General features: G+C 41.7%; 1 protein-coding gene across 2 annotated transcripts in view; it reads left to right on the forward strand.

The window, feature by feature from the left end:
* The window catches only part of LOC141114573 (melanoregulin-like), a 243,768-nt gene extending 227,053 nt beyond the window's left edge, over positions 1–16,715 (forward strand). For both annotated transcript variants that reach the window (XM_073608358.1, XM_073608359.1), the window contains one exon: positions 8,212–16,715. In XM_073608358.1, coding sequence (XP_073464459.1) covers positions 8,212–8,430 — 219 coding nt within the window. In that variant the 3' untranslated portion in view covers positions 8,431–16,715. The remainder of the gene's footprint in view (positions 1–8,211) is intronic.
* Positions 16,716–17,596: the final 881 nt, after the last annotated feature.

A 17,596-nucleotide genomic window follows, 5' to 3' on the forward strand; every position in this document is an offset into this window, starting at 1 on the left:
AGATCAGGGGATTTCGATATGGCGAATTGCATGAGAAAATAATGATTTACGCTGATGACATGCTCCTCTTTGTAGAGGACGTGGAAGCCTCATTGTCCCATGCAATGTCCCTAATTGCAGACTTCGGCCACTATTCAGGTCTCACTATTAATTGGTCCAAGTCTGCATTGATGTTTCTGGACGGGACTCCAGATTTGCCGGTAAGCTTCCTCTGCCCAGTCCCTATAGTGACCTCCTTTAAATATTTAGGCATCTACATATCCCCCAAACTAAATGATTATTACAAACTAAACATATATCCCCTTTTGACTCGCTTTCGCGACAAAATAAATATATGGAACAGACGTAAAATGTCCTTAGCGGGGAAGACAAATCTCATTAAAATGATTTTGATGCCCCAACTCCTATACATGTTACACAACACGCCGGTAGTTATCCCACTAAAAATATTTAGGGTTGTTAATACACTATTCAGAACACTACTGTGGCATACCAATCCCCCTAGGATCAAGCTGGAACAGTTGCAATACCCAAAGGAGGGCGGTGGTCTTGCACTCCCCAACCCTTGGATTTACTATCTGGCAGCACAACTACAACATCTAATAGGGGCCGTGACTCCATCTCCTGCAGGCTCGTCGGCTAAACTTCTCCGTCAGCAGAAGTGGTGGAGTCAATACCTGAGGGCCTAACTTTGGAGTCAAACAGATGCCTACTTACGCACTTCTTCAAAAAGTGTGGAACAAGGTCAAACAACTGCAACATGTCACGGGATACACTGCCTACAGCCCAATTTGGGAAAACGATTCATATGAGGAACTGGCCAAAATTCAGCAGGGTTCCAGATGGCGTCCCCTGGGAGTTACTCACCTAAGACATATATTTCATAATGGAGGACTGCTGTCCTTTGCAGACTTACAATCTAAATTTGCACTACCATCTAATATGTTGTTCTATTACCTACAATTGCAACATGCAATACGGGTGCAGGGTGGTGCAGTGGAGTGGGTACAGTCACCCACCCCTGTTTTTCACATATTACAAGAGGCAACAGATACCAAAGGTATAATATCCCAATGCTATCTCATGCTCCTCTCCTCTTTTCTGGAAGGGCATCCCATAAAAGCAGCCGCACAATGGGAGGCAGACTTGGGTCCTATCACAGGGGAGCAGTGGGAAGAGGCCCTTCAAGCTGTTAACACCTGTTCGCTAAATGTATCACAAAAAGTTTCCCAAATATATATCCTGTTAAGGGTGCACTATACACCAGTAAAACTACACAAAATGGGGAAGCTACAGGATCCACTGTGTAACAGGTGCAAGACTGTGCCAGGTGATCTGATACATCTCCTATGGCAATGCCCCAAACTCCATAGGTACTGGACAGGGGTTATGACCTTACTTAACAGGGTTTTCCAGACTAATGTCCCTCTAGACCCATTGGGATGTCTTTTAGGGTTACTGGAAGGGGTCATCCCAGAGGAAATAACTAGAATGGCCTTTGCCAGAGCATTATTTCAGACGAGGAAAGCAATACTTCTGCACTGGAAATCTGCCACACCACCGTTGGTCAAAACATGGATTCAACAGATGGGTAACACCCTTGTTATGGAAAAGTATATATACCAGCAGAGGGGGAACCCTGGGAAGTTTGATATGGGATGCATGGCTTGACACACCAGGTATAAGTCCTATAGAACTGGTACAAATGAGGTTGCTTAGATGTACATAGCGACGCCTGGGAACACGAGTAGATGAGTAATGATGTAAACCCTAGAGCAGTGACATGGATGTTAAGGGTATTGATTAGGTACCTAGAGGAGGGGAAAGGAAAAAAGACTTGCTGGTCCAAAGGAAGTTTGTTAAAACTATATTCTTTTATTTTAAACTGTATTCTTAAACATGTACGTGTAAACAAAGAAAAGTGGCTAAATGGATGTATACATGACATAATTGTTGGTACAAAATGCAATACTCTTCTTGTATGGTGTTAATGTTTCTTGAACAATAAAAACTTTTTGATTTAAAAAAAAAAAAAAACATGATAATGACCCCAAACACACCTCCAAGACGACCAATGCCAAGCTGAAGGGTAAAGGTGATGGACTAGCCAAGCATGTCTCCAGACCTAAACCCTATTGAGCATCTGTGGGGCATCCTCAAATGCAAGGTGGAGGAGCGCAAGGTCTCTAACATCCACCAGCTCTGTGATGTCATCATGGAGGAGTGGAAGAGGACTCTAGTGGCAACCTGTGAAGCTCTGGTGAACTCCATGCCCAAGAGGGTTAAGGCAGTGCTTTAAAATAATGGTGGCCACACAAAATATTGACACTTTGGGCCCAATTTGGATATTTTCACTTTTGTTGCCAGCGGTTTAGACATTAATGGCTGTGTGTTGAGTTATTTTGAGGGGACAGCAAATTTACACTGTTATACAAGCTGTACACTCAATACTTTACATTGTAGCAAAGTGTCATTTCTTCAGTGTTGTCACATGAAAAGATATCCCACCGAGCGTACGCAGATGTGCGGCCTCGGCTTTCGGGGTTTATACCGGGATGATGCCCGCAGCTGCAGGCATCATCCCAGTACCATTTTTTAGAGCCGGCAATCGGGTTTCCTGGGATAACAACCAATGTGGCTAAAAACCGCTCGGCTGTTACACCGGAGGAGCGGGACGGGACATCCCCCCCTCCCGCCCCTCTCAATGGGCCTCATGATTCACCGGGAGACCCCATCGACTATCCGCCACCTCCGGCGGCTAGGGACAGACTGGCACGAAGCTGGAAATGTCTTCGTTCCAATCTCCTGATTGTAAACACGGAAGCAATGTCATGATGTCACTTCCCGTTTACTTGGCTGCCAATGGCGCTGGTTTTAAAAAAATATACAGTATTCAGATTCGCCGAAAACAGCGATCCGAATACTTTGAAGTGCAAAGGAGGGATCGGGGGTCTTTTGGACCCCCGATCCCTCCATAAAGAGTACCTGTCACCACCTATTACTGTCACAAGGGATGTTTACATTCCTTGTGACAGCAATAAAAGTAATCATTTTTTTTTTAACACAATTTATTAATATAAAAATAAATAAAATAAATAAGAAAAAAAAAATTTTAAAGCGCCCCCGTCCCCGCGAGCTTGCGCAGCAAAGAAAACGCATAGGGAAGTCGCACCTGCATATGTAAATGGTGTTCAAATCACACGTGAGGTATCGCCATGATTGTCAGAGCAAGAGCAATAATTCTAGCACTAGACCTCCTCTGTAACTCTAACCTGGTAACCGTAAAAAAAATTTAAAGCGTCGCCTATGCAGTGATTTTTAGGTACCGTAGTTTGTTGCCATTCCACGAGTGCGTGCAATTATAAAGTGTGACATGTTTGGTATCTATTTACTCGGCATAACATCATCTTTCACATTATACAAAAAAATTGGGCTAACTTTACTGTTTCGTTTTTTTACAATTCATGAAAGTGTCCCTTTTCCCAAAAAAGTTGCGTTTAAAATACCGCTGCACAAATACCGTGTGACATAAAATATTGCAACAATCGCCATTTTATTCTCTAGATTCTCTGCTAAAAAAATATATATAATGTTCGGGGGCTCTTAGTAATTTTCTAGCGAAACACACACAGGACTTTTTTTCTCAAACAATAGGTGCTGGATCTTAACCACGGCCCCACAAAACCCCTCCCCCTACACACATCCTTCAAATCACATCAAATAGTAGGCGTGTTCAGTCAAATTTCACGAAAACAGTAGGAGGGTCTTAAAGGGGCATTAAATACCAGGATTGCGTTACATACAGAGTGCAGAGCTGTCATTTGTAAACACAGAAACTAGACTTCTGTGTTTACAAGTGAATGTGGTGAGCAGGCACCAAAGGGTCTGAGCCAGAGGTGGTGGAACTGAGTTCCACCTGAAAAAAAGCCCTATATATATATATAATTTATAATATATATATATATATATATATATATATATATATATATATATATATATACTAGGGTTGTCCCGATACCGATACTAGTATCGGTATCGGCACCGATACCGAGCATTTGCCCAAGTACTTGTACTTGGGCAAATGCTCCCGATGCTTCCCCCGATACCTGGACTGTCAGCAGTGATTGGCGCGTGGGGGAGTTACAAGCTTCTCCCCCCGCGGCTTTTAGCTGCTTTAGTGACATACAGCGGTGATCGGTGCTTGTAACTCCCCCACACACGATCACCGCTGACTGTCACCTCATCCCCCTTAGTCCCCCTCCGTTCCTCTGTCCCCCTCCGCTGTCCTGCTCCATTGCTCTGTCCCCCTCCGTTCCTCTGTCCCCCTCCGCTGTCCTGCTCCGTTGCTCTGTCCCCCTCCGTTCCTCTGTCCCCCTCCGCTGTCCTGCTCCGTTGCTCTGTCCCCCTCCGTTCCTCTGTCCCCCTCCGCTGTCCTGCTCCATTGCTTTGTCCCCCTCCATTCCTCTGTCCCCCTCCGTTCCTCTGTGCCCCTCCGCTGTCCTGCTCCGTTGCTCTGTCCCCCTCCGCTGTCCTGCTCCATTGCTTTGTCCCCCTCCATTCCTCTGTCCCCCTCCGCTGTCCTCCTTCTTTGCTCTGTCCCCCTCCGTTGCTCTGTCCCCCTCCGCTGTCCCCATCCATTCCGGCTTTCCGCTGTCCCCCTCTCTCTTCCTCTGTCTCCTCCGTTCTGCTGTCTCTCCGCTGTGTGAATGGACAGAGTCAGCTGACTCTGTCTATTCACATAACTGAAACATTGTAATCACCTGTGATTACAATGTGTCAGTTTATGAATGGAGAGGACCCGCTGTCTTCTCTCCATTCATTGTCAGTGCAGCTGAGGCTGTAGAGAAAGGGACTGGGGAATCTCTATCCTCGGTCTCTTTCTCTGTCTCAATTGGGAGATATCAGAGGTCTGTTAAGACCCCTGATATCTCACCAAAGCCCCCCAACAGGGCTGATTAAAAAAAAAAACACACACACACACATAGTGCAATAAAGAATAAAAAAAAATTAAATTGTAAAAAATAATAAATGTAAATGAAAAAAAAAAAAAAAAAAACACACACACACACCGTTCACCCCCCCCCCCCCCCCTAAAAAAAAAAAAAAAAAAAAACACTGTCACGTGACATTAAAAAAAAGTATCGGTAATCGGTATCGGCGAGTACTTGAAAAAAAGTATCGGTACTTGTACTCGGTCCTAAAAAAGTGGTATCGGGACAACCCTAATATATACACAGTGGGGACAGAAAGTATTCAGACCCCCTTACATTTTTCACTCTTTCTTATATTGCAGCCATTTGCTAAAATCATTTAAGTTCATTTTTTTTCCTCATTAATGTACACACAGCACCCCATATTGACAGAAAAACACAGAATTGTTGACATTTTTGCAGATTAAAAAAGAAAAACTGAAATATCACATGGTCCTAAGTATTCAGACCCTTTGCTGTGACACTCATATATTTAACTCAGGTGATGTCCATTTCTTCTGATCATCCTTGAGATGGTTCTACACCTTCATTTGAGTCCAGCTGTGTTTGATTATACTGATTGGACTTGATTAGGAAAGCCACACACCTGTCTATATAAGACCTTACAGCTCACAGTGCATGTCAGAGCAAATGAGAATCATGAGGTCAAAGGAACTGCCTGAAGAGCTTGGAGACAGAAGTGTGGCAAGGCACAGATCTGGCCAAGGTTACAAAAAATTTCTGCTGCACTTAAGGTTTCTAAGAGCACAATGGCCTCCATAATCCTTAAATGGAAGACGTTTGGGACGACCAGAACCCTTCCTAGAGCTGGCCGTCAGGCCAAACTGAGCTATCGGGGGAGAAGAGCCTTGGTGAGAGAGGTAAAGAAGAACCCAAAGATCACTGTGGCTGAACTCCAGAGATGCAGTCGGGAGATGGGAGAAAGTTGTAGAAAGTCAACCATCACTGCAGCCCTCCACCAGTCGGGGCTTCATGGCAGAGTGGCCCGACGGAAGCCCCTCCTTAGTGCAAGACACATGAAAGCCTGCATGGAGTTTGCTAAAAAAAAACACCTGAAGGACTCCAAGATGGTGAGAAATAAGATTCTCTGGTCTGATGAGACCAAGACAAAACTTTTTGGCCTTAACTCTAAGCGGTATGTGTGGAGAAAACCAGGCACTGCTCATCACCTGTCCAATACAGTCCCAACAGGGAAGCATGGTGGTGGCAGCATCATGCTGTGGGGGTGTTTTTCAGCTGCAGGGACAGGACGACTGGTTGCAATTGAGGGAAAGATGAATGCGGCCAAGCACAGGGATATCCTGGACGAAAACCTTCTCCAGAGTGCTCAGGACCTCAGACTGGGCCGAAGGTTTACCTTCTAACAAGACAATGACCCTAAGCAAAGCACACAGCTAAAATAACGAAGGAGTAGCTTCACAACAACTTCCGTGACTGTTCTTGAATGGCCCAGCCAGAGCCCTGACTTAAACCCAATTGAGCAAAAGAGACCTAAAAATGGCTGTCCACCAACGTTTACCATCCAACCTGACAGAACTGGAGAGGATCTGCAAGGAGGAATGGCAGAGGATCCCTAAATCCAGGTGTGAAAAACTTGTTGCATCTTTCCGGAAAAGACTTATGGCTGTATTAGATCAAAAGGGTGCTTCTACTAAATACTGAGCAAAGGGTCTGAATACTTAGGACCATGTGATATTTCAGTTTTTCTTTTTTTAAAAATCTGTAAAAATGTCAACAATTCTTTGTTTTTCTGTCAATATGGGGTGCTGTGTGAACATTAATGAGGAAAAAAATAAACAAATGATTTTAGCAAATGGCTGCAATATAACAAAGAGTTAAAAATTTAAGGGGGTCTGAATACTTTCCGTCCCCACTATATATATATATATCTGTGGAACGTTAAATCATGCTCTTCATGTAGATTTACATTCCTAGACAGCACAGAAAGAGCCATTCATGTTCCTTGCCCCAAACCCCAGGCTACAGTGTTCCGAGTTGTGTAATTGCCTGCAGATAATCAGTCAGAAAAGACACAGCTAGTAAGGCCCTATTCACACCTGAGCACAGTGATTTTTAGGCGGTTTTATGTGAGAGTTTTGCAAGCGTATGAGCATTTTAGAAGCGTGTTAGAAGCATTTTACATGCGTATTCAAGCTTCAGGTGTTTTTATTTTAGCCAATAGAAAGCACTAGGGGGAGGAGATTAGGGGTGGAGAGCTGCTGTTGCCAGAAAATTTGCAACAAAATGCTTGTAAAATGCTCATGTTGAGCATTTTTCCAGGCATTTCCATTGAAGTCTGTGGGGCTAGTCTGGCTCCAATCTGCCTAAAAGAAGCTCATGTACTTTTTTGTAGTGTTTTGCTACAGGCGACAAAATGCTCAGATGTGAACAATTGCTATTGAAATGATTGAAAATTGCTCAGGTGTGAACAGGGCCTAAGTGCCAAATGGAAATGCTGAAGAATTTGGTTACATTACTGTCCATTTAAGTGGTTGTAAACTCTCCCCAACAACTTTGTCCCATGTAAATCAGCATACAAAACTCTAATGAACACTGCTTGTAGATATCTCCGTACTTGCTTAGTATTGTTGTAATCCTTTTTGTTCTTTAGAATGACTTCACTGAGCATGCCCAGATCTCCCCTGATTTACGGCACACTCTGTGTACTTGTCTGTCTATTATCAGATCTTCCTACAGCACAACACTGAAATCCCACAAGACTGCATAATCACTCAGAGCTTCCTACTATACCCCATGTGACCGTGTGACATCACATGGAGTGTAAACTTAGGCATCGGACAGCATTACTGCAGCCTTATCAGCTGAAGCTGACAAGACCGACACAGGCAAACACTAGATAATCAGCACAAGTAAATACTATGAAATAAAACAAGTCAGCTATGAGCAGTGAAGCAGGGTTGCCATAGAAATGTTGGCTTGAGAAGGAGGCTTGGTTAACAGTACAGGAAGTGCTCAATGTAAGGGCGGAAATGCACTCTACTGTGGACTCAGAAAACAATACTTAAGATGCCTTACCCTTGGAAACAAGTTTTTTAAAGTTTCTTTAAGCAGTAAGTAATATGTGATTTGGGCTGGATTACAGTGGCTATAGTTTGATAATTACTTATTATAATGGACTAAATGAAAAGCAGCTTTAGAGTGGGAGAGTTTACTTCCTCTTTAAAAGGTGTCTATAACATTTTTACATTGTGTTTTTCAGGACCGCCTCATCGTTCTTGATATGGGGACAGAGTTTGTTTCCATTGCCAGGAGGTTTTATCCAGCAGAGGTTTTGACAAGCAGTGAGAAGGAAATTGTGGAACCTGGTACGGCAGTCTTAGTGAGCCCTGGCTGGCAGGAGATTGAAGATGGTGGAGAGAAGGATGAAGAGTGTGCTGAAGTGGATGAAGATAGCTTCCTAGTCAAACTGCTTGAGTGATATGAAAGAGACACTATACCTATTGCATAAACCCCTCGAAATAATGTATTTTAAATAAGTAGCGTATTCCATTTCTCATGCAACATGTTTTGGTTTATCAACAATTTTCTTTTTGTATCAGTAGCCCAGAACAGAAATGTTCCCCTACTTAGCCAAGGATAGAAATTAGTCACAGGCAACACCATCGAAATGAAAGTGGAGACTCTTACATTCTCTACTGTTCATAAAGAAACCATGTCAGCAACTTAAAAAAATTGCAGGTACCAGCACAAAAAAATTAAGTACTTTACATGCTTACTTGTGTAATGTAAACAATCTGCGCTAACCCAAAATAGACAAAGTGCAAACTAGATAATGAATTGATAAAGATATAATTTTAGTGTAGGTGCTGCAACCTGAAAAAAAACCTGAATATACAGTTCTAACAAGATGTATAAGTGAAATTAGGTGCACAACCTGTAACATACAAACACATTTGTAAAACGTCAGTGAAAAAACTGACATAGATATCAACCTAAGCTGCAGGCTGAATAAAAAATTTTTTAGTGAATGGTGAATAAAAAGAAAAAAAACGTTCATTTAAATATATATGTAAAATCCATCAGAGGGCTTAGTAATGTCCTTATTAGATGACACCCAGAAGATATATATGAGACTTCACTAAGAATAATTCTTTTGTAACCTGGGGATATTATCTTCATCACATACTTTCCTAAGCCAGGCAATAATGGTGTAAAAGAAGGGGCCGCTTCTCAGATATGTAGGACCCCTATTACAGAGATCTTATGGGCTCAGATAAACCAGATCATTCAGACAGGGACAGCTGATTCAGACATCCAACAGGATTCCTTCCTCACCAGGCAATTCGGAACACTGTAGTGTTGGTTCAAGGGGCTGCACTGTTCTCCCTACGCTCCTTGTCCAAGTATGATCAATCGTGGGATATGGTATAATATTTAAGGGAGGAAAGAAAAGCGCCTCATAGTGTGCCTCATTTTCCAGTTGATGCGTAATACGGAGAAACGCAGCGTTGGGTGGAGCTTTAGGACCTGGCGTCACCACGTTGAAGCTGACTGGCTTCTGCCGCGGCTGTGATTTTTGTTTGAATATTTTTCCTGCCAAATGCCTGCATGATGTCAGTTGTCCATCACATGGAATAAAACGATTTTTTTTTATCTACTGCACTATGAGGCGCTTTTCTTTCCTCCCTTAAATATTATACCATACCTGATTTACCTGCATTCACAAAAATCCTACTTCTAGCACCTACCTAAAGTAGAGGTTGCCATCTCACCACCCACCGGAATCCAGCTGGTCCCTCAGTTGAGAAATTTACAAAAAATGGCTCCTGGGCCCAGGAGCAAGGGCTTCCCATAAAATAAGTTGGAAGGGGGACAGGGGAGCAACTTGGATGGGGAACTGTACAAATAAATTACATACGAAAATATAAATACAAATTTCTGATAGGCATTTACATCTGTACATGCTGCTAACTACAGATCCCGGCAGCTAATAGTATATACATTAAGGCCAGAGCATCTCTCCCTTGAGAAAGACACTCCGCCCGCAGAAATTCTTGTCTCCAGCCACAGGGTGGGGATGGACAGCTGTCCCCCATCCCATAGGACCCTAAGGGAAGGCAAAAACAAATAGTACATCCTACTTTCAGACCTAACTGTACACTATACATGATTTCTGTTGGGCGGAGGTTAGCATCCTGCCAGCAGAAATATAGACAAACACAACTTAGATATAGCACACACATTTTCTTTTTTTTTTTTTCCTCTTGTTCTGTCAGAAGGGGGTTATAATTGGATAAAAAAGAAAAAATTGCGCATAGGAAAATAGGTGAGCAGCCAACACTCCACTAGACACAATGTGAAACACAAATAAAAACAATAATAGTGTAGCACTCAAATTGTAGTAAAAAAAAGAGAAATAAAACAATCGCTATATAAAATATAAAAGGTTTTATAACATAAAATGTTAGTCCACCTTGATTGGATGAACCATAATGGTGTGAAAAAAAAGTCAACAATAGTGAGTAAATTGCAGTAACAAATCTGGAAAGGTGCTTGATCATGAAGTGCAGTCAAGGGAAGTAAGGTTGGCATGCTTACCAGATAAGGTGGACGCATGTACCGTATAGAACATGGGTCAAACAGGCATGGTGGGGGATTAGCCTCAATGAAGTAATCTGTGGATGGAGCCGTGGATGGAAGGTAGACCCCAAGGGACAAGTGATCACGCTTCAAAAGGACGAACTCCAAAGTCTGCAGCAGATGTTAGATCCTCCCATTAGCATTGGACATGGAAGACAAATGAATCCACATAGTGTAATTCCGTAAGATCTTTTTATTTTAAAAAAAGAGGGGTTCTCACTTACAGGATTTCAGATAAAAACAAGCTTGTTCTTTAGGAGTTAAAAAGCGATTGCCACGAACGTCACCCAATGCATTTCGTCCCACTGGCCATCATCCCATCTGTGTGATGTGTTTTACAGTGCCGCAGCAAAATGATATTTCTAAAGGAAAAAACGTAATTTAAAATTGCTTGTGGCTGTAATGTATTGCCGGCTCCCAGCAATATAGATAAAAGTCAAGGAAAAAAATTGGCGTGGGTCCCCATGCCAAAATGTGAACTCCACGCCAAAATGTAAAAACAAATTGGTGTGGGGTCCTGAAGGACAGGATAGAGGGGGGCGCAAACAAATGCCCTCCCTCCTCCTGAACCATACCAGGCCACATGCCCAACATGGGGTCCCCCCCAAAACACATTGTCCCCGTTGATGGGGACAAGGGCCTCGTCCTCAAAACCCTGGCCCGGTGGTTGTGGGGGTCTGCGGGTGGGGGCTTATTGGAATCTGGAAGCCCCCCTTTAATAAGATCCCCCCCATGTGAATGGGTAACGGGTACATTGTACCCCTACCCCTCTACCCAAAAAGTGTCAAAGTAAAAACCACAAAAGACAGGTTTTTGACAATTCCTTTATTAAAAAAGAAAAGAAAAAAAATGTTAAAAAAGTGTCCCGCAATGTCCATCCATCTTCAATCATGCCGCCTAACGTAACCCGGAAAAAAAAAAGCCCCGACTCGATGGGAGGCATCACGCCGACTGCTGACTCTTGGTGTAACAGCTGTTATATAGGTAAGGGCGCCGCCACCCGGTGACGTAACCGAGTGATCCCATCCCCTCTGATGGCACATGATGTCAGAAGGGGCAGGGTCACTTGGTTACACACAGCCATTCATGTTTAAACCGCTGGCAACAAAAGCGAGTACACCCCTAAATGAAAATGTTCAAATTGGGCCCAATTAGCCATTTTCCCTCCCTGGTGTCATGTGATTTGTTAGTGTTACAAGGTCTCAGGTGTGAATGGGGAGCAGGTGTGTTCAATTTGATGTTATCGCTCTCTCTCTCATACTGGTCACTGGAAGTTCAACATGGCATCTCATGGCAAAGAACTCTTTGAGGATCTGAAAAAAAGAATTGTTGCTCTACGTGAAGATGGCCTGGGCTGTAAGAAGATTGCCAAGACCCTGAAACTTAAGCTTAAGGTTAAGGTTGAACTGGATGGACTTGTGTCTTTTTTCAACCTGACTAACTATGTAACTATGTATGTAACTATGTAACTATGAAACTGAGCTGCAGCACGGTGCCCAAGACCATACAGCAGTTTAACAGGACAGTTTCCACTCAGAACAGGCCTTGCCATGGTCGACCAAAGAAGTTGAGTGCACGTGCTCAGCATCATATCCAGAGGTTGTCTTTGGGAAATAGACGTATGAGTGCTGCCAGTATTGCTGCAGAGGTTGAAGGGGTGGGGGAGTCGGCCTGTCAGTGCTCAAACCATACACTCCACACTGCATCAAATTGGTTAAGGCAGTGCTGGAAAATAATGGTGGCCACACAAAATATTGACACTTTGGGCCCAATTTGGACATTTTCACTTAGGGGTGTACTCACTTTTGTTGCCAGCGGTTTAGATATTAATGGCTGTGTGTTGAGTTATTTTGAGGGGACAGCAAATTTACACTGTTATACAAGCTGTACACTCACTACCTTACATTGTAGCAAAGTGTCATTTCTTCAGTGTTGTCACATGAAAAGATATAATGAAATATTTACAAAAAGTGAGGGGTGTACTCACTTTTGTGAGATACTGTGTATGTATATATTTGTTTTTTTAATACACTGTCTGCGCTGTATATATAGTCTACACTACACTGTATTATATACAGTGGGGACGGAAAGTATTCAGAGCCCCTTAAATTTTTCACTGTTATATTGCAGCCATTTGCTAAAATCATTTTTCAAGTTCATTTTTTTTCCTCATTAATGTACACACAGCACCCCATATTGACAGAAAAACACTGACAGAATTGTTGAAAAAACTGAAACATCACATGGTCCTAAGAATCATGAGGTCAAAGGAACTGCTTGAAGAGCTCAGAGGCAGAATTGTGGCAAGGCACAGATCTGGCCAAGGTTACAAAAAAATTTTCTGCTGCACTTAAGTGGCCTCCATAATCCTTAAATGGAAGACGTTTGGGACGACCAGAACCCTTCCTAGAGCTGGCCGTCCGGCCAAACTGTGCTATCGGGGGAGAAGAGCCTTAGTGAGAGAGGTAAAGAAGAACCCAAAGATCACTGGGGCTGAGCTCCAGAGATGCAGATGGGAGAAAGTTGTAGAAAGTCAACCATCACTGCAGCCCTCCACCAGTCGGGGCTTTATGGCAGAGTGGCTGGATGGAAGCCTCTCCTCAGTGCAAGACACATGAAAGCCCGCATGGAGTTTGCTAAAAAAAAAAAACACCTGAAGGACTCCAAGATGGTGAGAAATAAGATTCTTTGGTCTGATGAGACCAAGATAGAACTTTTTGGCCTTAATTAAATTAATTAATTAATTAAACGGTATGTGTGGAGAAAACCAGGCACTGCTCATCACCTGTCCAATACAGTCCCAACAGTGAAGCATGGTGGTGGCAGCATCATGCTGTGGGGGTGTTTTTCAGCTGCAGGGACAGGACGACTGGTTGCAATCGAGGGAAAGATGAATGTGGCCAAGTACAGGGATATCCTGGACGAAAACCTTCTCCAGAGTGCTCAGGACCTCAGACTGAGCCGAAGATTTACCTTCCAACAAGACAATGACCCTAAGCACACAGCTAAAATAATGAAGGAGTGGCTTCACAACAACTACGTGACTGTTCTTGAATGGCCCAGCCAGAGCCCTGACTTAAACCCAATTGAGCATCTCTGGAGACAACTAAAAATGGCTGTCCACCAACATTTACCATCCAACCTGACAGAATTGGAGAGTATCTGCAAGGAGGGATGGCAGAGGATCCCCAAATCCAGGTGTGAAAAACTTGTTGCATCTTTCACAAAAAGACTCATGGCTGTATTAGATCAAAAGGGTGCTTCTACTAAATACTGAGCAAAGGGTCTGAATACTTAGGACCATGTGATATTTCAGTTTTTCTTAATAAATCTGCAAAAATGTCAACAATTTTGTGTTATTCTGCCAATATGGGGTGCTGTGTGTACACACACACACACTAAACTGCCTATATGCCACTAACTAACCTGCTTCTAGCTAATGTTCTCTCAATCATAACACTATATACGGCCGCCATGTAAGCAGCCTTATAGAGTGTGGGGCATGTGTAGTGATCGGGTTTATTAATATATACTGGGTGATATGATGTAGAGTGGGTATGATAATTCATTAGTGGTTATTATAATGATGATGATGTAAGTACTCTTCCGCAGCAACCCAATTCTTCCAGAGAGATGCACTTTATTGACTTCCAACACAGAACAAAGTCCAAAGTCCACAGATGACAAAAAAATTTGACAGAGTAGATATAATTCAGAGACCCATATTCCTAGGCCTGTGTGTTCCCAGCCATACACAGACAAGCCTCACTTAAACTCTATAGACTGAATACCGTGTTATATTCACCAGGCATTGAATGGCTGAGCAATTTGATTGGCCGTTTCAATTTAGGACTTTGATAAGCTTTAGTCTATCAAACAGACAACAACCCCCAGCCGTGAACAGCCGTGAACCACCCCAATTTGCACTCCCGCATATCAACATCAACAAGTCCCCTTTAGATATTTGTAATTAGATTAGATTAACAGATACCACCTGAATACCCTTTCAGATGTTCAAATAGACTTGCATAAGATTAACACATCAAAGAGTCTTCAGCTGTTAAAATTCAGTTGGACAAATCAACCATTCTGTCATTGTCATTCTGGCCTGGTCAACATTGACTGCATGTGTACATACACACAACAATGTCCCACATAAATCGGTGAACATATTACAACATATACAACATATACCCCCACTTGGGTCGGTTCTAATTACTAGAACTGACCCATAAATCAAACAACAAAAAATATCATTATGATTTAAGGTACTGGATGCTTTACAATGGCTCATATAAAATATGAAGTTGAAACTGGTTACATCTCTCTTCGCCAGCCTCTAAAATATCCCCATGAAACAGTTATTAGATAATATAACTTTTGGACCATGACTAGAAAAGGATTTGGTAAACGTCAGTGGCCCATATAGCTGTTAGGCCTTATTATATCACATCAAGATCTTGAATGTTGCGTAAAGACGAGCTGATATCACAGTCCATTCTTCGGTCTGACTTCATCACATCTCTCACCATCTCACTGAAAGTAAACTTGGTATGCTCTGGGAACTCCAATCCACATAAGTCCAGGATTTTTTTCATCTCCAGGCTCAAGCTTTCCATTTTTAAAGATGCTTTTACGCAAACACTCTACTTTCATCTTTATAGTAAGAAGAACTATCAATGTACCAGCACTCACTTTCAAGGTCAAAAGGTTTGGATATGGCAGTAAAAACTGTGGTTCAAACTATTTTCTTGCACTTGACATTCATGAGTCCATCTTTGTTGATTGCCAGTTACAATTTGCTTTTGTAATTTGCTGTAGACCGACCCCTCATTGCCTTCAATAGAGCAGTTACTTGGATCATTCAGTCCACAATTACACCTGAATGGTATACCAACATATACATATAGATATACCCACACACGATGGTTCAGATAGAGTCATCAGTGTTTAACAGATCTTCTATCCAGACAAAGCGGCAGTGGAAATTCTTGCCAGTATCTTCACCATGAAAGGTAGAAAGGTCTTTTCCATCCATATATGTCATAGCCTTTAGCATATTATAAACAACTGAATCAACAAAGTTTCAAATCATGACTAGAGTGATGAATTTCACTCACCCCTCTTATAAATTTAGGAAAACCACCCAACATACTATAATTTATGCTATGCCAAGCCATTGTGCAGCATCTCACCTTAGATGTCAAATATATTGATCAATACGCATTATGTAATATGTACAGATGTTATGAAAATTATTTAAGGTTAAAATGCTTCTCTTTGGTTTTAAGATAAAGTTCAAGAAATAAAACATAAAGAAAATTAAAAAATGAAAAGCAAAATATATCAGGAAAAGGGAGAAAAATTAAAAATTAGGGCGTTGAAGAAAAAAGAAAAAAAAAGGTCCATTGCTTGATGAATTTCGAGAGAGTCCATGAATACTTTATAATTCCATGTATAGTGATATATTGTCTATTCAGCATTTCTCCCATAATTCTCCCCCACTAGCCAGCAATTTCAGACTGTGCTTCTGCTATTCACATGCAAGCATCTTCAGACGTCCCTGAAAGACAAAACTCTCCAACAAAACTAATTAGCAAGGTCTTTAAACGTTGTTTGAAGTTAAAACAAAACACTATTTACACGTTTACAGTTTGGAGCTAATTCACCCCCACTGCTAGAGAAGTGTCATTTGCATTCAAAAACAGATCTGGAGAATGTACATCTTCTGCATTTATGACACCCTGTACCCCCTTCAACTGCTCTAATAATGTATCACGTTCCCCTCTCCTCTTGTCATACTCAATCTTCAGGTGGTCATATTTCTGTTTTAACTGAGAAAACGGTATCCAAGTCTTGGACCTTTTCTTATTATTATTTTGGTCAGCTCTGTTTTTCATATTAATATCACCTATGTATGACCCGATGTCTCCTCTCTGGGTGTTATCATAGGATATTATCTTCTGATCTTTATGTTCAGTATTTGTCCTAAACAATGTGGCTAAATCAATTTTGACAACCTGCTCATTTGACTTTCTCCATAAATGGTCTGCTCTCAACAATATGTCTTTTAAATCATGAGGATTTGGGGTAACTAATAAAATATTTTGTTTGATATCTTCATGCAACGCATCTAGAAACATACTCATATGTATCAAGCCCCCACGCTCAAATGCAAGATTATTACCGACCAATAATTCCATAATAGTTGCTATCCTATGTGACAATTCATAGGGAGATTCACTTTGCATTTGTTGGATCTTCCCATGAATAGTAACATCAGAACGTACACCATACAAAACACATAATAATTCCAGTAATATGTCCCTTGTCCTCAGAGGCTGAATACAGATCTGTTTAATTCTCATCCAAAGACCACTTCCTACAGAATGTTGCAAAACTCTTTCTAAATCAGATGGGTTGAGATTGTACATATCTCTGACTTGCTGCACGTCACAAAACCATTTTAAAAATCTGTTTAAATCATGGTATGGAACCATTCCTATTTCTTTAAGAATTGCGTCTAATAATTTTGGTTTCAAAGGCTTCATTACAAGCTGAACTTCACCTGTATTATTATTATTGTTATTAACTGTGGTAATCACAGTGGGGGCAGCTGGTAATGAATTATCAGATTTAATATGAGGTTCTGTTTGCTGCAGATTGCTGAATCCAAGATTTGATGCATATCTGCATTCCTGAGATCTCTTCTCTAATTCCATAATTCTTAATTTTAATCTCTCATTTTCCTCTGATAATTCATCACAATGTTTAGATTTCTCAAGTAAAGCTTCTCCAATCGTAACCGCATGCAATTTTAAATTTACTGTCTCGGTGTCTGATTGGTTTTGTAACCTCTCACAAACATTGTTGCTATTATCAACTGCCTTCTGTAACTGGGTAATTTCCTCAACCTTACCTTTTAAAGAACTTTCCATTGTTAAACAGCAAGATAACAAGCCCTGTATAATACAACCTTTTCTTTTACTTACTGAAATTTTGCT

Source organism: Aquarana catesbeiana, linkage group LG12, assembly GCF_042186555.1.
Source record: "Aquarana catesbeiana isolate 2022-GZ linkage group LG12, ASM4218655v1, whole genome shotgun sequence".
In the NCBI taxonomy this organism is placed as follows: domain Eukaryota; kingdom Metazoa; phylum Chordata; class Amphibia; order Anura; family Ranidae; genus Aquarana; species Aquarana catesbeiana.